General features: G+C 44.3%; 1 protein-coding gene across 2 annotated transcripts in view; it reads left to right on the forward strand.

Moving 5' to 3' along the window:
- The window catches only part of LOC100598737 (rho GTPase-activating protein 7), a 196,219-nt gene that overhangs the window by 131,787 nt on the left and 47,429 nt on the right, over positions 1 to 17,003 (forward strand). The window contains exon 1 of one of the 2 annotated variants that reach the window (XM_003256690.3): positions 13,213 to 13,742. The exons of the other annotated variant lie outside the window; for it this stretch is intronic. Within the exon in view, the coding sequence (XP_003256738.1) occupies positions 13,706 to 13,742 (37 nt within the window). The 5' untranslated portion in view covers positions 13,213 to 13,705. Of the gene's footprint in view, positions 1 to 13,212; positions 13,743 to 17,003 lie in introns of those variants that run through there. 2 annotated transcript variants of the gene reach the window in all.

The raw sequence follows: 17,003 nt of genomic DNA on the forward strand, positions 1-17,003 counted from the left end.
AAATACAATAAATTAGCCGGGCGTGGTGATGGGCACCTGTAGTCCCAGATACTCGGGAGGCTGAGGCTAGAGAATGGCGTGAACCCAGGAGGTGGAGCTTGCAGTGAGCCAAGATCACGCCACTGCACTCCAGCCTGGGAGACAGAGCAAGACTCCGTCTCAAAAAAATAAAAAAGAAAAAATTATCACCCCATTACTGGCCAGCTAGGTGTTTGCTGTCAAGGAAATTCATAGAAGAATGAGAAGGGAGAGCATAGAGCCTAAGAACTCTAGGTTAGGCTTTTAGACAGAAACAACAACAACAACAAAAACAACCCTCTTAAGCCTGCAGATGTTACCAAGCAGGAAATGCCAGCATGCCTGTGTCCCATTTGTGTAAAAGACACACAAACATACACAGGATTTAGTTGCTCAGGTTCTCCCTACAGGCCCTGCATAGCTGTTAGTGGCCATGAAAGCAAAATTGTGCGTGCTCCACGGAATACTATGCAGCCACAAAAACGAACAAAATCCTATCTTTTGTGGGAACGTGGATGGAGCTGGAGGCTACTATCCTCAGCAAACTAACAAGAACAGAAAACCAAATACTGCATGTTCTCACTTGTAAGTGGGAACTAAATGATGAGAACTTATGGACACAAAGAAGGGAACAAGGGACACTGAGGTCTACTTGAGGGTGGAGGTGGGAGGAGGGAGAGGAGCAGAAAAGATCACTATTGGCTACTGGACTTAATTCCTGGGTGCTGAAATAATCTGTACAACAAACCCTGTGAATGTGAGTTTACCTATGTAACAAGTTTACCTATGTCACCTGCACATGTACCCCAGACCTAAAATTAAAAAAAAAAAAAAAATCAAACATCTTATCACACACATGCAACACACAGCACAACACAAAACAGTACATCATTTCTATAGAGAGGGAGAATACAACAATGGTTTGTTGTCAAATCTCAGGTTAGTAATAAATGCCTTTTTTTTTTTTTTTTTTTTGAGACGGAGTCTTGCTCTGTTGCCCAGGCTGGAGTGTAGTAGTGCAATCTCTCTCACTGCAACCTCCACCTCCCGGGTTCAAGCCATTCTCCTGCCTCAGCCTCCCGAGTAGCTGGAACTACAGGCACCCGCCACCATGCCCAACTAATTTTTGTCTTTTTAGTAGAGATGGGGTTTCACCATGTTGGCCAGGATGGTCTCAATCTCTTGATCTCATGATCCGCCCGCCTAGGCCTTCCAAAGTGCTGGGATTACAAGCGTGAGCCACCATGCCCAGCCAATAAATGCTTTTATGTGGCTAGCCAAAAAAAAAGAAAAAAAAAGTCTGCTGTACCTTGAGATCCCACACTCTCAAGCTCAGAGCATGCTGGAGAGTACTGTTCAAACCTTGGTCCTGGTTGGAGTAGAACTGCTTCATTATACACTTAAATTCCAGATAAGAGTGCCTGCCCGCTCCAGAACTGTGAAATATGCAGATTCACAGTCAGTGTCAGCCACAGATCTGAACATCAGTATGAAAGAACTTCCTTTTCCAATTTTCGGATTTGAAATGAGTGAGAGAAGGAGCACAAGCTACTGGGATAGAAGAATGTGGCCCCAATGCTGTTAGTACAGAGAAATACTCAATTCACTTGAAAAGGGGAAAAAGAAATCCACACATACTAATTTAGGAAGTTCACTGGTGCTTCATTCATCATTCTTCAGTTTTCTAGTGGAGATTTATTTAGGTCAGAGTTTTGGGTGAGATCCCTTGCTCCCCCAGGAGACTGGCAATCTTGCTTAGAAACTAGGTTCCAAGGAAGAATCCAAATGATACAACTGATAGATTCAGTTCTATAATGGCCTAGCAAGGAAAAAGAATATTTTTTTGTTACTAATGGTTCCTAGATACGGTTAGACAAACCAGGGCAAATGAAGAAAAATATGTATACATTGTGAGCTGATTGATTTCATTTTCAACATGGTTTAGAGAAGCTTTTGTCTTCTACTTGCCTAAATTTAGATTGATCATCCCAGAGAGATTTAAAATTTATATTACATTAATCAGCATTCCTTCATTCTTCCTAAATGCCATGCAGATGTCAAAGCATTATTTAGAAACAGAGCTCTATTCGGGCCCAGTCAAGTCAACACTAACCAGAAATGTCCCTTGGTTTCTAGATTAAATTTCCTGGTTTGCTTTTCCCTGTGACTTTCTGTGCTGAAGAATATTACAAACCTTCCCATAACTCTATCTTGGACTTTATCCTGTCAACTTTAAGAATTCTAATAGCACAAGCAATAGCAAGGATGGCAACTTTTTATAAACACAGAACTGAAATAAATATGGAAGCCCCCTAAGTTGCCATATAACAAGAATAAAGTTGATATTAATACTGGAAAGTAGATATTCCTTTACAGATCAAATTACTATGACTACTGTTATCATTATAAATAATACTATTATTTGGCTTTGATAATACAAAGAAGAAAATAAGGCCAATTTGGTGATTATTTCTAATAACTTACAAATTTAGGTATTAAAAAGTTAATTACTTTCAGTATCACGTGCTCACTAGTTATGGAACTTTTCAATAAAAACACTGCAATAGAGGGTAACTAATATTGATTAAAAAAAACAAAGAGTCCTTTTAAAACATAAGCAAAATAGCAGAATGATATTACTACAACTATTACATATTACAGTGTATTTTTTTTTTCTTTGAGACGGAGTCTCGCTCTGTCGCCCAGACTGGAGTGCCGTGGTGTGATCTCGGCTCACTGCAAGCTCTGCCTCCTGGGTTCACACCATTCTCCTGCCTCAGCCTCCCAAGTAGCTGGGACCACAGGCACTCGCCACCACGCCCAGCTAATTTTCTGTATTTTTAGTAGAGGTGGGGTTTCACCGTGTTAGCCAGGATGGTCTCGATCTCCTGATCTCGTTATCTGCCTGCCTCGGCCTCCCCAAGTGCTGAGATTACAGGCGTGAGCCACTGTGCCGGGCCCGAGAGAGAATTTATTATGGAAATTGTCTCACATGATTATGGAGGCTGAGAAGTTCCATAATACACCATCTGCAAAGTGGAGAACCAAGGAAGCTGATAGCATGGCTCAGTTCAAGTCCAAAGCCTCACAACCAGGGAATCTGACAGTGGTAACTCCGTCTGAGGTTGAAAGCCTAAGATCCTGCAGGGGCAGTGGTGTAAGTCTGAAGGCCAGAGAACCTGTAGTTGTGATGTCCCAGGGCATGACAAGATGGTGTCCCAGCCCCAGAAGAGAGAAAAATTTGCTTTCCTCTGCCTTTTGTTCTATCTGGGTGCTCAGCTGAGTGGACAGTGCCTGTCCAAATCGGGTGAGAGATCTTTCTTAGTCCACTGATTCAACCATAAGTCTCTTTCAGAACCACCCTCATAAATATACCCAGAAATGATACTTTGCCAGCTATCTGTTCAGCCCTTTTTACCCAGTCAAGTTGCCACCGAATATTAACCATCACAGGGTCTCTCTGGCCTCTGCAGTCATATTTTAGCTGGGGTCAGGGTCTCTTAAAGCCTTCTCCATTCACACGTGCCTGGCCGGGGAAATTTCAAACAGCTGTGGGCTGAAATGGCTGGAACACCTTGGCATGTCTATGCCTCTCTCTCAGCTTTTCATTTGGTCTTTCAACATCAGGGCATCAGGGCAACCAAACTTCTTACATGGTAGCCGAAGACGCCAGAATGATTACCCCAAGAAAAAGTCACTGATGCTGGGTGTGGTGGCTCAGGCCTGGAATCCCAGCACTTTGAGAGCCTAAGGTGAGAGGACAGCAATTTAGGAAAAAAAAAAAAAAAAAAATCAGGATGATGGTGCACACCTGTAATTCTAGCTACTTGGGAGGCTGAGGTGGAAGGATCACTTGAGCCCAGGAGTACAAGGCTGCAGTGAACCGTGATCACACCTTTGCACTTCAGCTTAGGCAACAGAGGGAGACGCTGTCTCAAAAAGAAAAACTCACTGAAGTTACTTGACCTTTTCTAACCTACCTAGGAAGTAACACAAAATCACGTATGCCGTATCTTGTTTATTAAAGGTCAAAAAGCATCACCTGGGTTCAGGGGACGGGGACCTTGACTCCACCTTTTGATGAAACGGTTGCCAAAGATTTTCTGCACATTTTCAAACCACAACAGCGGTCCATATGATACCACCTATTTGAAATTTGCTGAGATTTAATTGATGGTTTAGTATATAGTCAGTGCTTTTGTTTTTTGTTTGTTCTTAATATCAGTAGCTCTGAAAATGTGTATGTTCCAACTGATGGATACAGATATCCATACGTGATCATTAAAATGTTTTTATTGGGCTTTGTCTGCACCCACCAATACGCTATTGGTTAGTTTCTCCCTCTAATTCTGCCTCTTTTTTTTTGAGATGGAGTTTCACTCTTATTGCCCAGGCTGGAGCGCAATGGCACAATCTTGGCTCACTGCATCCTCCGGTGCTCAAGCGATTCTCCTGCCTCAGTCTCCAAAGTAGCTGGGTTACAGGAATGTGCCACCACACCCAGCTAATTTTGTATTTTTAGTAGAGATGGAGTTTCTCCATGTTGGTCAGGCTGGACTGGAACTCCCAACCTCAGGTGATCCACCCGCCTTGGCCTCCCAAAGTGCTGGGATTACAGGCGTGAGCCACCTTGCCTGGCCTGCCAGTTTTACTCTGTATATTTTGAGGTTTTGTTAGGGTAACATGGGTTCAGAATAGCTTTCTTTCCCTATTTTAATTAAATAAACTTTTTAGTGTTGTGTAATAATCCTCTTTACCACTTAAAGTCTTTTTTTGAATTAAAAACTTTTATTTCTCATAAATATGTAGTTATCCTAATTTTCCTTTTACTTTTAACCTTCTTATATCATAATGTTATGATGTAGCCCAAGTAAGCACTATATAGCTAGATTTTTATTTTTATTATTAGAGATTCAGATATCTAGAGAACTCGGTTATGAAATTTAACAGGCTTTTCTAATCCTTTGTGTTGTTTTTGCCTTAATATATTTATTTTGTTAACCCTCTAAAAGACGATAACAACCAGTAGAGAAATAGCTGTTTGTTCAGCAACAGAAAATCTGTATAATAGAGATCAGATCTAATGCTTTCTCAACTGATAAATCCTCAAATATTAGTCTTTCACAACTTGTTAAGTTGTATTAGTCCATTCTTCACACTGCTATAAAGAAATAACCAAGACTGGGTAATTTATAAAGGAAAGAGGTTTAATTGACTCACAGTTCTCCGCAGCTGGGGAAGGCTCAGGAAACTTACAATCATAGCGGAAGCTGAAGCAGAAGCAAGCAGCTTCTTCACAAGGTGGCAGGAGAGAGTGTGTACGTGTGAGTGTGGGTAAAGCTACCGTTTATAAAACCATCAGATCTCGTGAGAATTCACTCACTATCACGAGAACAGCATGGAGAAACCATTCCCGTAATCCAATCATTTCCCAGTAGATGCCTCCCTAAATACCTGGGGATTACAATTCAAGATGAGATTTGGGTGGGGACACAAAATCTAACCATATCATAAGTCTTGTTGCTAGGTCTATTTTTTAAAATGTGTAATTCGTTGCCTTGCAGTTCCCCAAAGTGCAGCTTAATTCAACTGAATCAATAAGAGATAATTGAGTTAGTTACACATGAAAAGCCAATCTTGGAAGATAGTCAGCAGCTCCATTCTCCTGGTGACTATTAAAGTAAGTTAATGATCTGGAGCTGTGTAGGGGTTTCCAGAAATTGCTCTATAATGGCCATCATGCTGTAGTTAGCAGCGAAGAAAGGGAACTGTGTTTTATTTTCCAGGCAATTGCCCAAACCCACCCCATAGCATCTTTATTTTAGGACCAATCCACCAGAAAGAAAGAGCAACATACGGTTCAAATGAGCACAAAACGTCTCCTTAGTGGAAACAAACTCATGAGTGAGTTCCATTCTTTTTTACTGACAAGGTGAAAGGCTGAAAATAGCCATCTTAGCACTGTACATAGCTCTTGAAAAACTCACAGATGTTCCAGGATTTATTAGTATTAATGGATATATATCTGCACACATACATATTTGCACTTACAGAAAATTCAACTCAAAACATTTCTTAAAAACTCAGTGCCCCTAGATCTCTGCTAGCTTTTTAGCAGCAGACCTTTTTTTTTTTTTTTTTTTTTTTTTTTTTGAGGCAGACTCTTGCACTGTCATCCAGGCTGGAGTGCAGTGGTGCAATCTTGGCTCACCACAACCTCTGCCCCCCAGGTTCAAGCGATTCTCCTGCCTCAGCCTCCCGAGTAGCTGGGATTACAGGCATGTGCCACCATGCTCAGCTAATTTTCTATTTTTAGTAGAGATGGGGATTCCTCCATGTTGGTCAGGCTGGTCTCGACCTCCCGACCCCAGGTGATCCACACGCCTCCGCCTCCCAAATTGCTGGGATTACAGGCGTGAGCCACCGCACCCAGCCGCAGCAGGCTTTTATAAAGGCCTCATTCTAAGCAAGACATCTATATGTGATACTAGGGAAGAGAGAAAAATAAGACAGCTAGAATATTTTTTGAGTACATAATACAATCTATAACTAAAAATAAAGCCAAAAACGCTATCTGGTAAATGACCTGTTTTGTAAATTAAATTTGTGTCTTAGCATTTCTGGGGTGAAGCACTATAGCAAAAACTACTTAAGTAAACTCCTAGTTAATAATTGAAAAGAACAAATAAGTAAGACCTTTACATTTTGTTTGAAGCTTGCTAATTTTTATCACAAATTAATAAGCTTAAAAGGCAGATGACATACTAGTAAAAATATTTTTATGAGAAATGACAAATGGCTAATATCTCTAATCTACATAATACCTATGGATCAATAAGCAAAGACAAAAATGCTTCATTGAAAAAAAAAAAAAGTTGGCCAGGCACGGTGGCTCAACCTGTAATCCCAGCACTTTGGAAGGCAGAGGCAGGCGAATCACTTGAGCACAGGAGTTCAAGAACAGCCTGGGCAACATGACGAGACGCCATCTCTACAAATAATACAAACGTTAGCCAGGCATGATGACGCCCATTTGTAGTCCGAGTTACTCCAGAGGCTGAGGTGGATCACTTGAGCCCAGGAGTTTGAAGCTGCAGTGAGTTATGGTCACACCACTGCACTCCAGCCCGGGCAACAGAGAAAGACCATGCCTTGAAAAATATATAGATAGATATAGATATAAACTTGTTAAAAAAAAAAGAAAGAAAGAAAATATTTAACCATTATAAGCCAGACACAAAGGGGCAACTGTTGTACGATTCTGCCTAAAGGACATACCTAAAATAGTTAAATTCCTAGGGACAGCAAGGAAAATAATGGTTACCAGGGGCTGGGGGAAGGGGAAAATGGGGAGTTTATTGTTGAGCTTCAGTTGGGGATGGTGAAAAAGTTCTGGAGATGGATAACGGTGATCGTCACACAATAAGGTGAATGCACTATACTTAATGCTACTAGATTGTACATTTAAAGATGGTTAAAATGGTAGATTTTATATTACGTATATTTTACCATGCCATTTAAATTACTTAATTCAATGGGAAAGTAGCCTAGTTGCTTTTATGAAATAAAAAGTGATGACAATGTTTTACTTTCCACTTGTTTGATTTTTGTGTAGTCAGGGGACACACGAAAGAATCAGAGCAGTCCTTGGTAAAGACCAAATGGATCTTGGGGCTGGGAGCCAGCACTTTTGGGTTCATATTCTGGCAGGGAGGCCTTGAGCTGATGACTTTAAATGAAATAGCCTTTAAAAGGAATTCCTACTGTCAATATAGTAAGTATCTCAGGAAAGCATGCTGGTTGATTTATCAAATCAGGACTAAAAATTCAGTATGTTCAAGCCCTCCATGGAGCTCCTTACAGAGCCCTATTAACAGAGCTGTGTCCTCCAACTGCCCTCTTCATGTTCATTTTAGTTTTGCCCAATACCCTGCCTTTTCTAGGGTTTAGTAAATATTTGTTGAATGATGAAAGTACTATGCTGGGCTGGTTCATAGTTGGAGTTTAAAAGATTATCCAAAAATTAGACTTAGATCACATATTCACAGGCACAACAGACTCTCAGACTCTCATTTTTTTCTTTTCCTCTTTTTTTTCCTTTTTTTTTTGAGACAGGGTCTCACTCTGTGGCCCAGGCTGGAGTGCAGTGGCACATTGTCAGCTTACTCCAGCCTCGACTACCTGGCTCAAGGAATCCTCCTGCCTCAGCCTTCCAAGTAGCTGGGAACACAGGCGAGCAGCATGCCCAGCTAATTTATTTTTTATTTTTAATGTTTTGTAGAGATGGGGTCTCCCTGTGCTGCCCAGGCTGGTCTCAAACTCGTGGGCTTGTGATTTTCCCACCTTGGCCTCTCAAATAGAAAAAATCTTTCAGCTCCTGTTAAGACAGGTCAACAAGCCAGTAAGCCCTAATGGTGGCTGTCTTCTCAGAGGGGTCCTGAATCCCCCAATTCTCACCATCCCACTAGGGTCAACTTTACTATCATTGCCTGCCTAAGTGTCTGTCAGTGCTTGAGTGTTTTTTAACATGTTATAGTGGCAAAAATGCAAGTGGGTATCCTTGGACAGTATCAATAATAACTAATATCAATTATTAAAATAGAGTAGGAACCAAAGCCAGTAGTCACTCAGCCTTCTGTCATGCAATTTAGGAGTTAACTACGTAATCTTTGTTTCCATGCTAATACCACAGTTGAATGGGAAAACATCCAAATACAGCGGCCACGGATACCCCTGTGAACAGCCTCCAAGAAACTGATGTCTGGCCACGTGTGGTGGCTCACACCTGTAATCCCAGCACTTTGGGAGGCTGAGGTGGGCAAATCACCTAAGGTCAGGAGATCAAGACTAGTCTGGCCAATGTGGTGAAACCCCATCGCTTCTAAAAATATAAAAGTTAGCCAGGCGTGGTGGCAGGTGCCTGTAGTCCCAGCTACGTGGGAGGTTGAGGCAGAATTGCTTTAAACCAGAGGCGGAGGTTGTAGGCAGCTGAGAACGCACCACTGCACTCTAGCCTGGGTGACAAGAGTGAAACTCCATCTCAGAAAAAAAAAAAAATGATGTCCAGGCTGAGGAAAGAGCAAAAGAGCATGACAGGAAGTGAACAGCACAGGTCTTGGTGCCAAATCATTTTTTAAAAATCTGCCATTGAGAACAAGTAAGTAACAACACCTCATATAACTTGTGATGGGTTTTCATTTTGATGTATTGCAACGGTTTCAGAGGACCCTAAGCTGTTGGCACTGAAACAGGCTATACGGAACAGGTAATTCCTGCCTCTTACTTTAGCATTTCAAACCAAAATCTCACTTAAGGCAGATCAGCTAAAAAATCCCTTCTAACGTTATCTAACGTTAACTTCTAACATATGACAGAGACAGATGAAACCTTGGGTAATGAATTGAAGGTTAAATGAAGAGGAAGGACCTGAGGGGCCTGGGGACCTTCAGAGGTAAAGCACCACTGTTTATTGACACTCTTCATGATTTTTTCACTCTTTCCTTCCCCCGCTTGTAAAGGTTCCTCAGATTCACAAAGGGTGATGCCAAGGTCTTATTTTGTTTTAATCTTCTCTTGGATGATGATTTAAATAGGAATTTCATGTTTTAGTTCTAATAATAGTGGCTAACGTTAATAAATGGTTTTATGTGTTAAGCACTTATGTACATTATTTTATTCAAGCCTCATAAAACCCTCATGATGTATGCACTATAACAATCTTCCTTTTTTAAGATGAAACTGAAGTTTTGAGAGGCTAAATAACATATTCAACTACACAGCCATAAAAAAAAAAAAAATGAAATAGACCAGGTGCGGTGGCTGACGCCTGTAATCTCAACACTTTGGGAGGCCAAGAGTGGCAGACTGCTTGAGCCCAGGAGTTCAAGACCAGCCTGGGCAACATGGCAAAACCCTGCCTCTACGAAAAATACAAAAATTAGCCAGATGTGGTGGCGTGCACCTGTAGTGCCAGCTACTTGGGAGGCTAAGGTGGGAGGATTGCTTGGGCCTGGGATCCTCTTGTCCTGAGTGGGATGCACAGACTTTCGGCTGCAGTGATCTGAGATTTCACCACTGTGCTCCAGCCTGGGCAACAGAGCCAGACTATCTCACAAACAAGAATGAAATCATGTCCTTTGTAGCAACATCAATGCAGCTGGAGGCCATTATGTTAACCATATTAACACAGGAACAGGAAACCAAATACCCCATGTTCTCACTTGTAAGTGGGAGCTAAACACTGAGTACTCATGGACATAAAGATGGCAACAATAGACACTGGCAACTACTAGAGGGGGAGAGAGGGAGGAAGGGGAGAAAGAATTGAAAAACTATTAGGTACTATGCTTAATACCTGGGTAACTGAACCAATCGTACCCCAAACCTCAGCATCATGCAGTGTATCTGCACATGTACCCCCTGAATCTAAAATAAAAGTTTCAGTTATAACATAAAGAAATAACATACTAATCATAAAGCTAGTAAGTGGCCTGCTCTAAAAGTCCTGCTTTCAACCACTATTCTCTTAAGTGTAGCAGCTTTCAAAATGTACCACGTCCATTTCTAAGAAGAGTGGAATTAAAGCTATACAAATTGGGGCTTGGCCCTTGTCACAGGCTGTGTCAATAGACCAAAGATCGGAAGAAGATGAGATTCAGGGAAGGTCAAATGTAAACCAATGCATCACCAAGAGAAAGGATTTTGGAGTTATTATTAGTATTATTATACAATGAGGAAACTACATAACACAATCTCCAGAGAGATGTAATGAAATTAGAAAAGATCCAGGGACAGCGGCATCAATAATCAAAGAGAGAGGAATGGGGCTTGAATAAGAAGAGAAGTTTCACCTGTTTTATTCTGAAAAGATGAATGCTAAGTGGAATAAAAGGACTCCTGGCAACCTAATTAAATTAGGATACAACTTTAACCAGCAAACAAAAAATATTAAGAACTTATGCTGAGAAATGGTGTATTTGGAGGGGAGATATTTAGAATATATTTTTAAGGCTTGAATTTTTAATAAATAAGATAAATTAGTATGTTTTGAAGGTGCACTCTTATTTTTTAAGTTTGAATATCACACTGCAGCCTGAGCGATCTTTTCAAAATGCAAATCCAATCACGGGATGCGTTTTTCCACTAAAATGGCTTCTCGGCCGGGCACGGTGGCTCACGTCTGTAATCCCAGCACTTTGGGAGGCCGAGGCAGGCGGATCACAAGGTCAGGAGATCGAGACCATCTTGGCTAACACAGTGAAACCCCGTCTCTACTAAAAATACAAACAAATTAGCTGGGCGCAGTGGCGGGCGCCTGTAGTCCCAGCTACTCCGGAGGCTGAGGCAGGAGAATGGCGTGAACCCGGGAGGCGGAGCTTGCAGTGAGTCCAGATCGTGTCACTGCACTCCAGCCTGGGCGACAGAGCGAGACTCTGTCTCAAAAAAGAAAAGAAAAAAAAAAGGCTTCTCGCTGTTTATCACTGCTAAGGACTTCCTTAACATAGTCACGCAGGGGATTGAAAGTTCTTGCTTTTACTTTCCTGGCCTCCCGTTGAATCACACTCCCCCTTGCTGGTGACGGTGGGCTCTTGGGCAGCTCCTCGGGCTCCCACACTCCTGAGGGCAACTGCATCATCTTGGGCCAGGTCAGATCTCCATTTCCCGGGCCCTCACAGCACCGTTTTTGCATACACCCCTGCTGCTTCCTCCCACCAGGCTGTAGCCCTTGCACCCTCAGCAGATACAAGTAGGTAAAAAGCCTGGAAACATCTGTTGAACGGAGGAGTCCCATACCCTTTAAAGCTAAATTCTGCTTTGGGTAAATTAGGGAGCCAGTAGTGGAGTTAGCTTATTTATTTATTTTTGTACACATGGAGTCTTGCTATATTGCCAAGGCTGGTCTCAAGCTCCTGGGATCAAGCAATCCTCCCACCTCGGTTCCCAAAGCGCTAGGATTAAAGGTGTGAGCCACTGCATTCACCCAGCATTTTTATTTTGTTTTATCAAAATTTTTGAGGGAAAGCGGAGAAGAGTCTTGTGTATGTAAACTAAGATATGGCTATGAAACCAATACGTTTTAAACTATAATTAAGAGACTAAATTCTCCTATTTGTATTTGCCCCATTTAAAAACAAATTGTGCCCTTCTCCAGCTCCAATATTACCTCCCTGCTTTATGTATCTCCGTCAAACATACTCTCTATATCTCATTTATTTTGTTTGTTATGCATTTTTCCCACGAGAAAGTAACCTCCAGGAGAGAAGGAGTATTTGTGTCTTTTGCTCACTTCTGTATCTCCCAGTCTACAGCTGTGTTTGGCACATAGTAAATGCTCTTTCTGTATTTGCTGAATGAATGAGTTTAGTTCAGTAGTCTTCCTTGCCCAGAGATAGCAGGCAAAAAGCATCAATTAACCCTGAAGTAAATTTTCATGGAATCCAGTTCTCGATTTTTTAAAGACTCTTACTGCAACTGTATTTAGCTGTGATCTCTTAACATTAGGCTTTCTAATATATCAGGGGTCCTCAAACTACAGGCAATCAGAATCATCTGAGAGCTTGTAAAAGTTGCAGATTCTCATCACCAAAGATTAGAATTCTGCAGTCAGGCGCCAGCCAAGGACAATTCCAGGAGCTGCATTCGGCCTGTGGCCCAAGGGCCAGTTTGAGAAACATGGGCTGTGACCCCCAGCACGTGCTGAGTGAAAGCTCAATTCTTCTAAGGCAATATATATCACCTACATTCGCTCCATACTCATGCGGGTTTCAGCAATAAATAACCAATGTCCAAGGGACAGGTACTCTTTTCGCGTTTTTACAGATCTGGAAACACTGACCATCCCTTCCTCTCCGCTTCCCCTCCGTTCCCGCAAATTTACGCGGTTCCCGCCAGGATAAAAGACAGGCAAAAAGTGCGCAGAGCTACCAAGAAAAAGAACGGAAGCTCAAGGCACACTAGGGTCCAGCCCGGACACCTCCACCAAGTAAATACCTTGTGACCTTTGCCTTTGCACCCGGGGCCAATAGTTGGCGACTTTTAGGCGCTTCCCGCTGGGAACGTGGAGGCCCGTGGGGGAAAACATTTCAGCCTTGGGCGGAGGGGGCGCGGGTCGGGGCATGGGGGGGGCGGGACCGAGGGGGTCGGGACAGAGGAGGGGCGGGGCCTGGGTGGGGCGGGGCTAGGGGGCGGCCTGAGGCTGCAGCCACGGGGAAGAGGCGCGGGGAGGGGCGGAGCCTGGGAATGGGGCGGGGCCGGAGAACAGCCCGTCGCTAAGGCCTGCAACCCAGACCGCGGAGAGGACGCGGTGCCGCCCGGTCTGGCCTCGCCCCTGGAGGGTGGGCCCAGCGGGAGGGCGCGGCCGGCGGGGCGCGCGGGAGGCAGTTCGCTCAGGCTGCCCCAGCGAGGGCGCTTCGCTCCCAGCCAGGACATGGCCGCACCTCCCCGCAGCAGGAGCTCCGGCTCACGGACTTCTCGCCTAACTCCCTGAGCGCTCCCTCGTTTCGATCTTTAGAAAACACCGCGTTCTTTCTGGGGCCGTGACGAGGGACAGGGAACGGCGAGCAAGGATGCGTTGAGGACCGCGAGGGCGCGCGTCCCGGGTGCCGCCGTGGGTCCCGACGCGGAAGCCGAGCCGCCTCCGCCTGCCTCGACTTCCCCACTCCGCTTCCGCCGCCGCCCGCCGCGCTTGATGTGCAGAGAGAAGCCTGACACCATGATCCTAACACGTAAGCTAGACTTGCGCCTTGCCGTCGGGCCGGCCGCGGGAGCCGGCTGCGGAGGGGATCCGCCGCGAGAAAGTGTCACCCCGCCTTGCCAAGTCGGTGCCTGTTGTTCTGTGCTCTTTAAACGCTTTCTGCGGAGTCTCCGGATTTTCTTGGAGGTGGTGTGGGGATAGCAGGACTCGCAGTTTGGGGAGGGAATTTGAATTTTGGAGGAGTGACCCGTGATTACCTTTTGCCTGGGGACCGCGCGCCAGCGCGCTAGGCGGGCTCCGGATCGGCCTCAACCCGTGAAGGGATCCCTGGTTCACTTTCCTCCTTGAGCCGGCTGGGGACTCGCGGCTCTGGCTCAAGGGGCGCGGCGACACAGCCTTCTACCTTCCTTTCCTTTGGGGACTCCTCTGCGCTCGTACTCACCTCCTGTCATTCACCAGGTTAGTCCAAAATCAGTGTGAACTCCGGGAGAGTTTACAGTTTTGGAACGTTTTAGACCCTAGTGGCGCTTGGAATTTTTTTTTTTTTTTTTTCATCACTGCTTGAAAGTCAGCTCACCAAAAACTTGTTTTCCTTTTCAACCTTTTTTGGGTCAGATACTTTAAGCGCCGGGAATTAACTCAGATTTGGCCAGGGAAGTCTCGGTTTGGTGGCGGCGGGTACCTGGAGAGTGTTGGGGCACTTTAGCAAGCCCCGTGGCTTGCAAAAATGTTTCTTGCTAGGAAAAAAAAAAAAAAAAAGCACACTCACAGTTTTTTTGTTTGTTTGTTTGTTTGTTTTTCCCGGAGATGGGTCGCTGAATCGTGTCCCTGAAGTGCCCCCTTGGGGTTGCCCACGCCCTTGACCCCGACAAGGAGGCCGAGGAGCGAGTTCCTGGGCCGGAGAGAGGAAGGAAGCTCGCCTCCCGACCCGACTATTTTCGTAACGAGGCGACAGCTTCTTGGAAGCCTGCCCCCACTCCATGTCCCTGTCCCCACCTCCAGAGTCCTGGGCCGAGCCTTTGATCCCTCCGAAGGAGGTGCCCCCCTCCTCTCTGCAGCACCCTGCTGCGTGTAGTTTGCTGCGTCCGCGAGCGTCCTTCAGCGCACAGCCCCTGGGGCGAGAAAAGGGAGAGGGGGCACAGGGTCAGGCTGGTGGGGTCTGATCCTGGTCAGCAGCCTGCTAGCTGGGCGAACCTGGGCAGTGACAGGACCTCACTGTGCCTCCTTCAGCTGCAACAAAGGGGTGATAACTGTATTACCTCCGCGCGGGGAGGTTGTGAGGATCAAATGAGCTCATGCAAGTAAAGTGATTAGCAGAGTGCCTGTTGCCGCTGTTCAATAAATACCCAATGTGTGCTAATCACTACAGAAGGAAACCCCTGCTTGCAGTCATTAATCTGCATTTAAAGAAACCTTCTTCTCACTCCCCACCCTTCCCCATCCCCAGTCTTGTTTTGAGTAAGTCTTTTTACACCCAACATGGGTAAGCAAATGGATTCATTCTCAGGATTCAGAGGTTGTTTCGGCGATAAGTGATGAGATAGAGGAATGCAGCCTAGTCTGGTGGCATCGATGATGTATTTGGAAAAAAAACTACAGCTCGGGAGAAGGCAGAATACTGAGTCTCAGATTACATTTTTTTTCTTCCAAAATTCTGTTTGCTGAAGGGATTAGGGAAAATAATAGTCCAGCAGACTGCAGCCCCTTGAATGTAAATCAATCAGCAGCTCCAAGAGGTTGACTAATTCACCATCCATCTGGACTACAGACTGGTCCTCGGTAGAGATAATTTGCAGACTATTAAGTGTGGAATTAATGGAGGTGCCATCTTGGCTTGCAGACGGCAGCAGATGGTCAGAAGGGTGCCCTGTAAGGCAGCAGACCCTCTAATCGAAGAAGTAAAATGCTGGGGAACCAGTGTCAAATGGTTAGCAGATGTGTGCACAAAAGTTATTTTGAGACATTTTCTGAGAAAATGTTGGCGATTGCATGTATTCACTTTTCTTGTGGCATGCCAGATTTACAGCGTGGCCTGAGCGCAGATGCATACTTTTTGCATTAGTACTACTGTTCAGAGTTTAAAATGAAGCACAGCAGACCGAGTTTCTCTCCTGGCTGTTTTGAAAAGTTTGCTTTTGACAAATACTTACTTTAATTCACACAGAGTAACACCAGACACCAAACAGCCTGTAAGTTCAAAAAGGGGACCGGGGATAGTTTCCAACTTAAATCTTTCCCTGGAGTGGGTGAGAAAAGTGGTTTTGGTGACTTGTGTCATAACTTCCCAGTTGCAGATTTCATGAGAAACACCACTCCTTAAACAGTGAATAGTTGAGCAATTAACTTGCTAACTATGAAGGCAGTGTTTCAAATTTTAATGCACTGGAAAGATTGAAGGATTTTCTTAGGGCTCTGGAGTAAAGGTGAAAGGCAGGTTACCCTTCAACCTAAAGCCTTTGTTTGCATGTTTTTTTGTTGTTGTGTACTGTAGTTCAGAGAGCAAAGACTAAGCAAAGTTTAAGAGCATTTCTACATTAAAAGAGGTGTTTGGGTGCTTCTGGAAAATATACCAGACCAGTAGAAAGATATGTTGTGATTCAACAAGCTATTACTGTGAAGTGAGTTTAAAAATGTATATAGTACTTAAACTCTTATTTGTAGAACTATTATGAGACTTAAAGGGGATATGGGAGGCCCCAGTTGAGATGCCTTCCAATCAGAGGCTTGGTGAGATTCCAAGAGGTGGTTTCAAATACAGAAATAAGTACTTGGGTTTCCCTTGGTGTCCCCATGGAGATTTTAAGCCATGACGCAATGTTTAAATCAGAGTGGTATTTTTATGACTTAAGCGGGTAAATATGCAATTTGAAAATATTCAGGGAAGGGTGATTTGGTCCAGAAGAATGGGGGCATCCAGAGTACAGTGGGTGAAATGGATCGGACTTTTTGGAAGAGAGCCTTGTGCTGGACAGGATGGTCCAGTATTGTCAACACAAGTTTCTCATGCTTCACACTCCTTCCTAGCAACAGGAAGACGGAAATGAGGCCATGCAAAAATAAAAGACCCTGAAAGGCTCCAGACAATACCTGATCCACCCTACCATTCACCCTGTACAGCCAGAAGACTTTTACAAAAGTAAAAATAACTTCAGATGTTTCCCCTTCCTCCCTGGCTATTGCCAAATCATGAAGGACTGAATTCTCAGTGCTTTACAACATCATAGCAAAACCTGGCCCCATGGTGTGACTGGCATCCAGACCCACATCATGCCAAGCCTGTTCTTGACATTAT

Source organism: Nomascus leucogenys, chromosome 4, assembly GCF_006542625.1.
Source record: "Nomascus leucogenys isolate Asia chromosome 4, Asia_NLE_v1, whole genome shotgun sequence".
Classification (NCBI taxonomy): Eukaryota; Metazoa; Chordata; class Mammalia; order Primates; family Hylobatidae; genus Nomascus; species Nomascus leucogenys.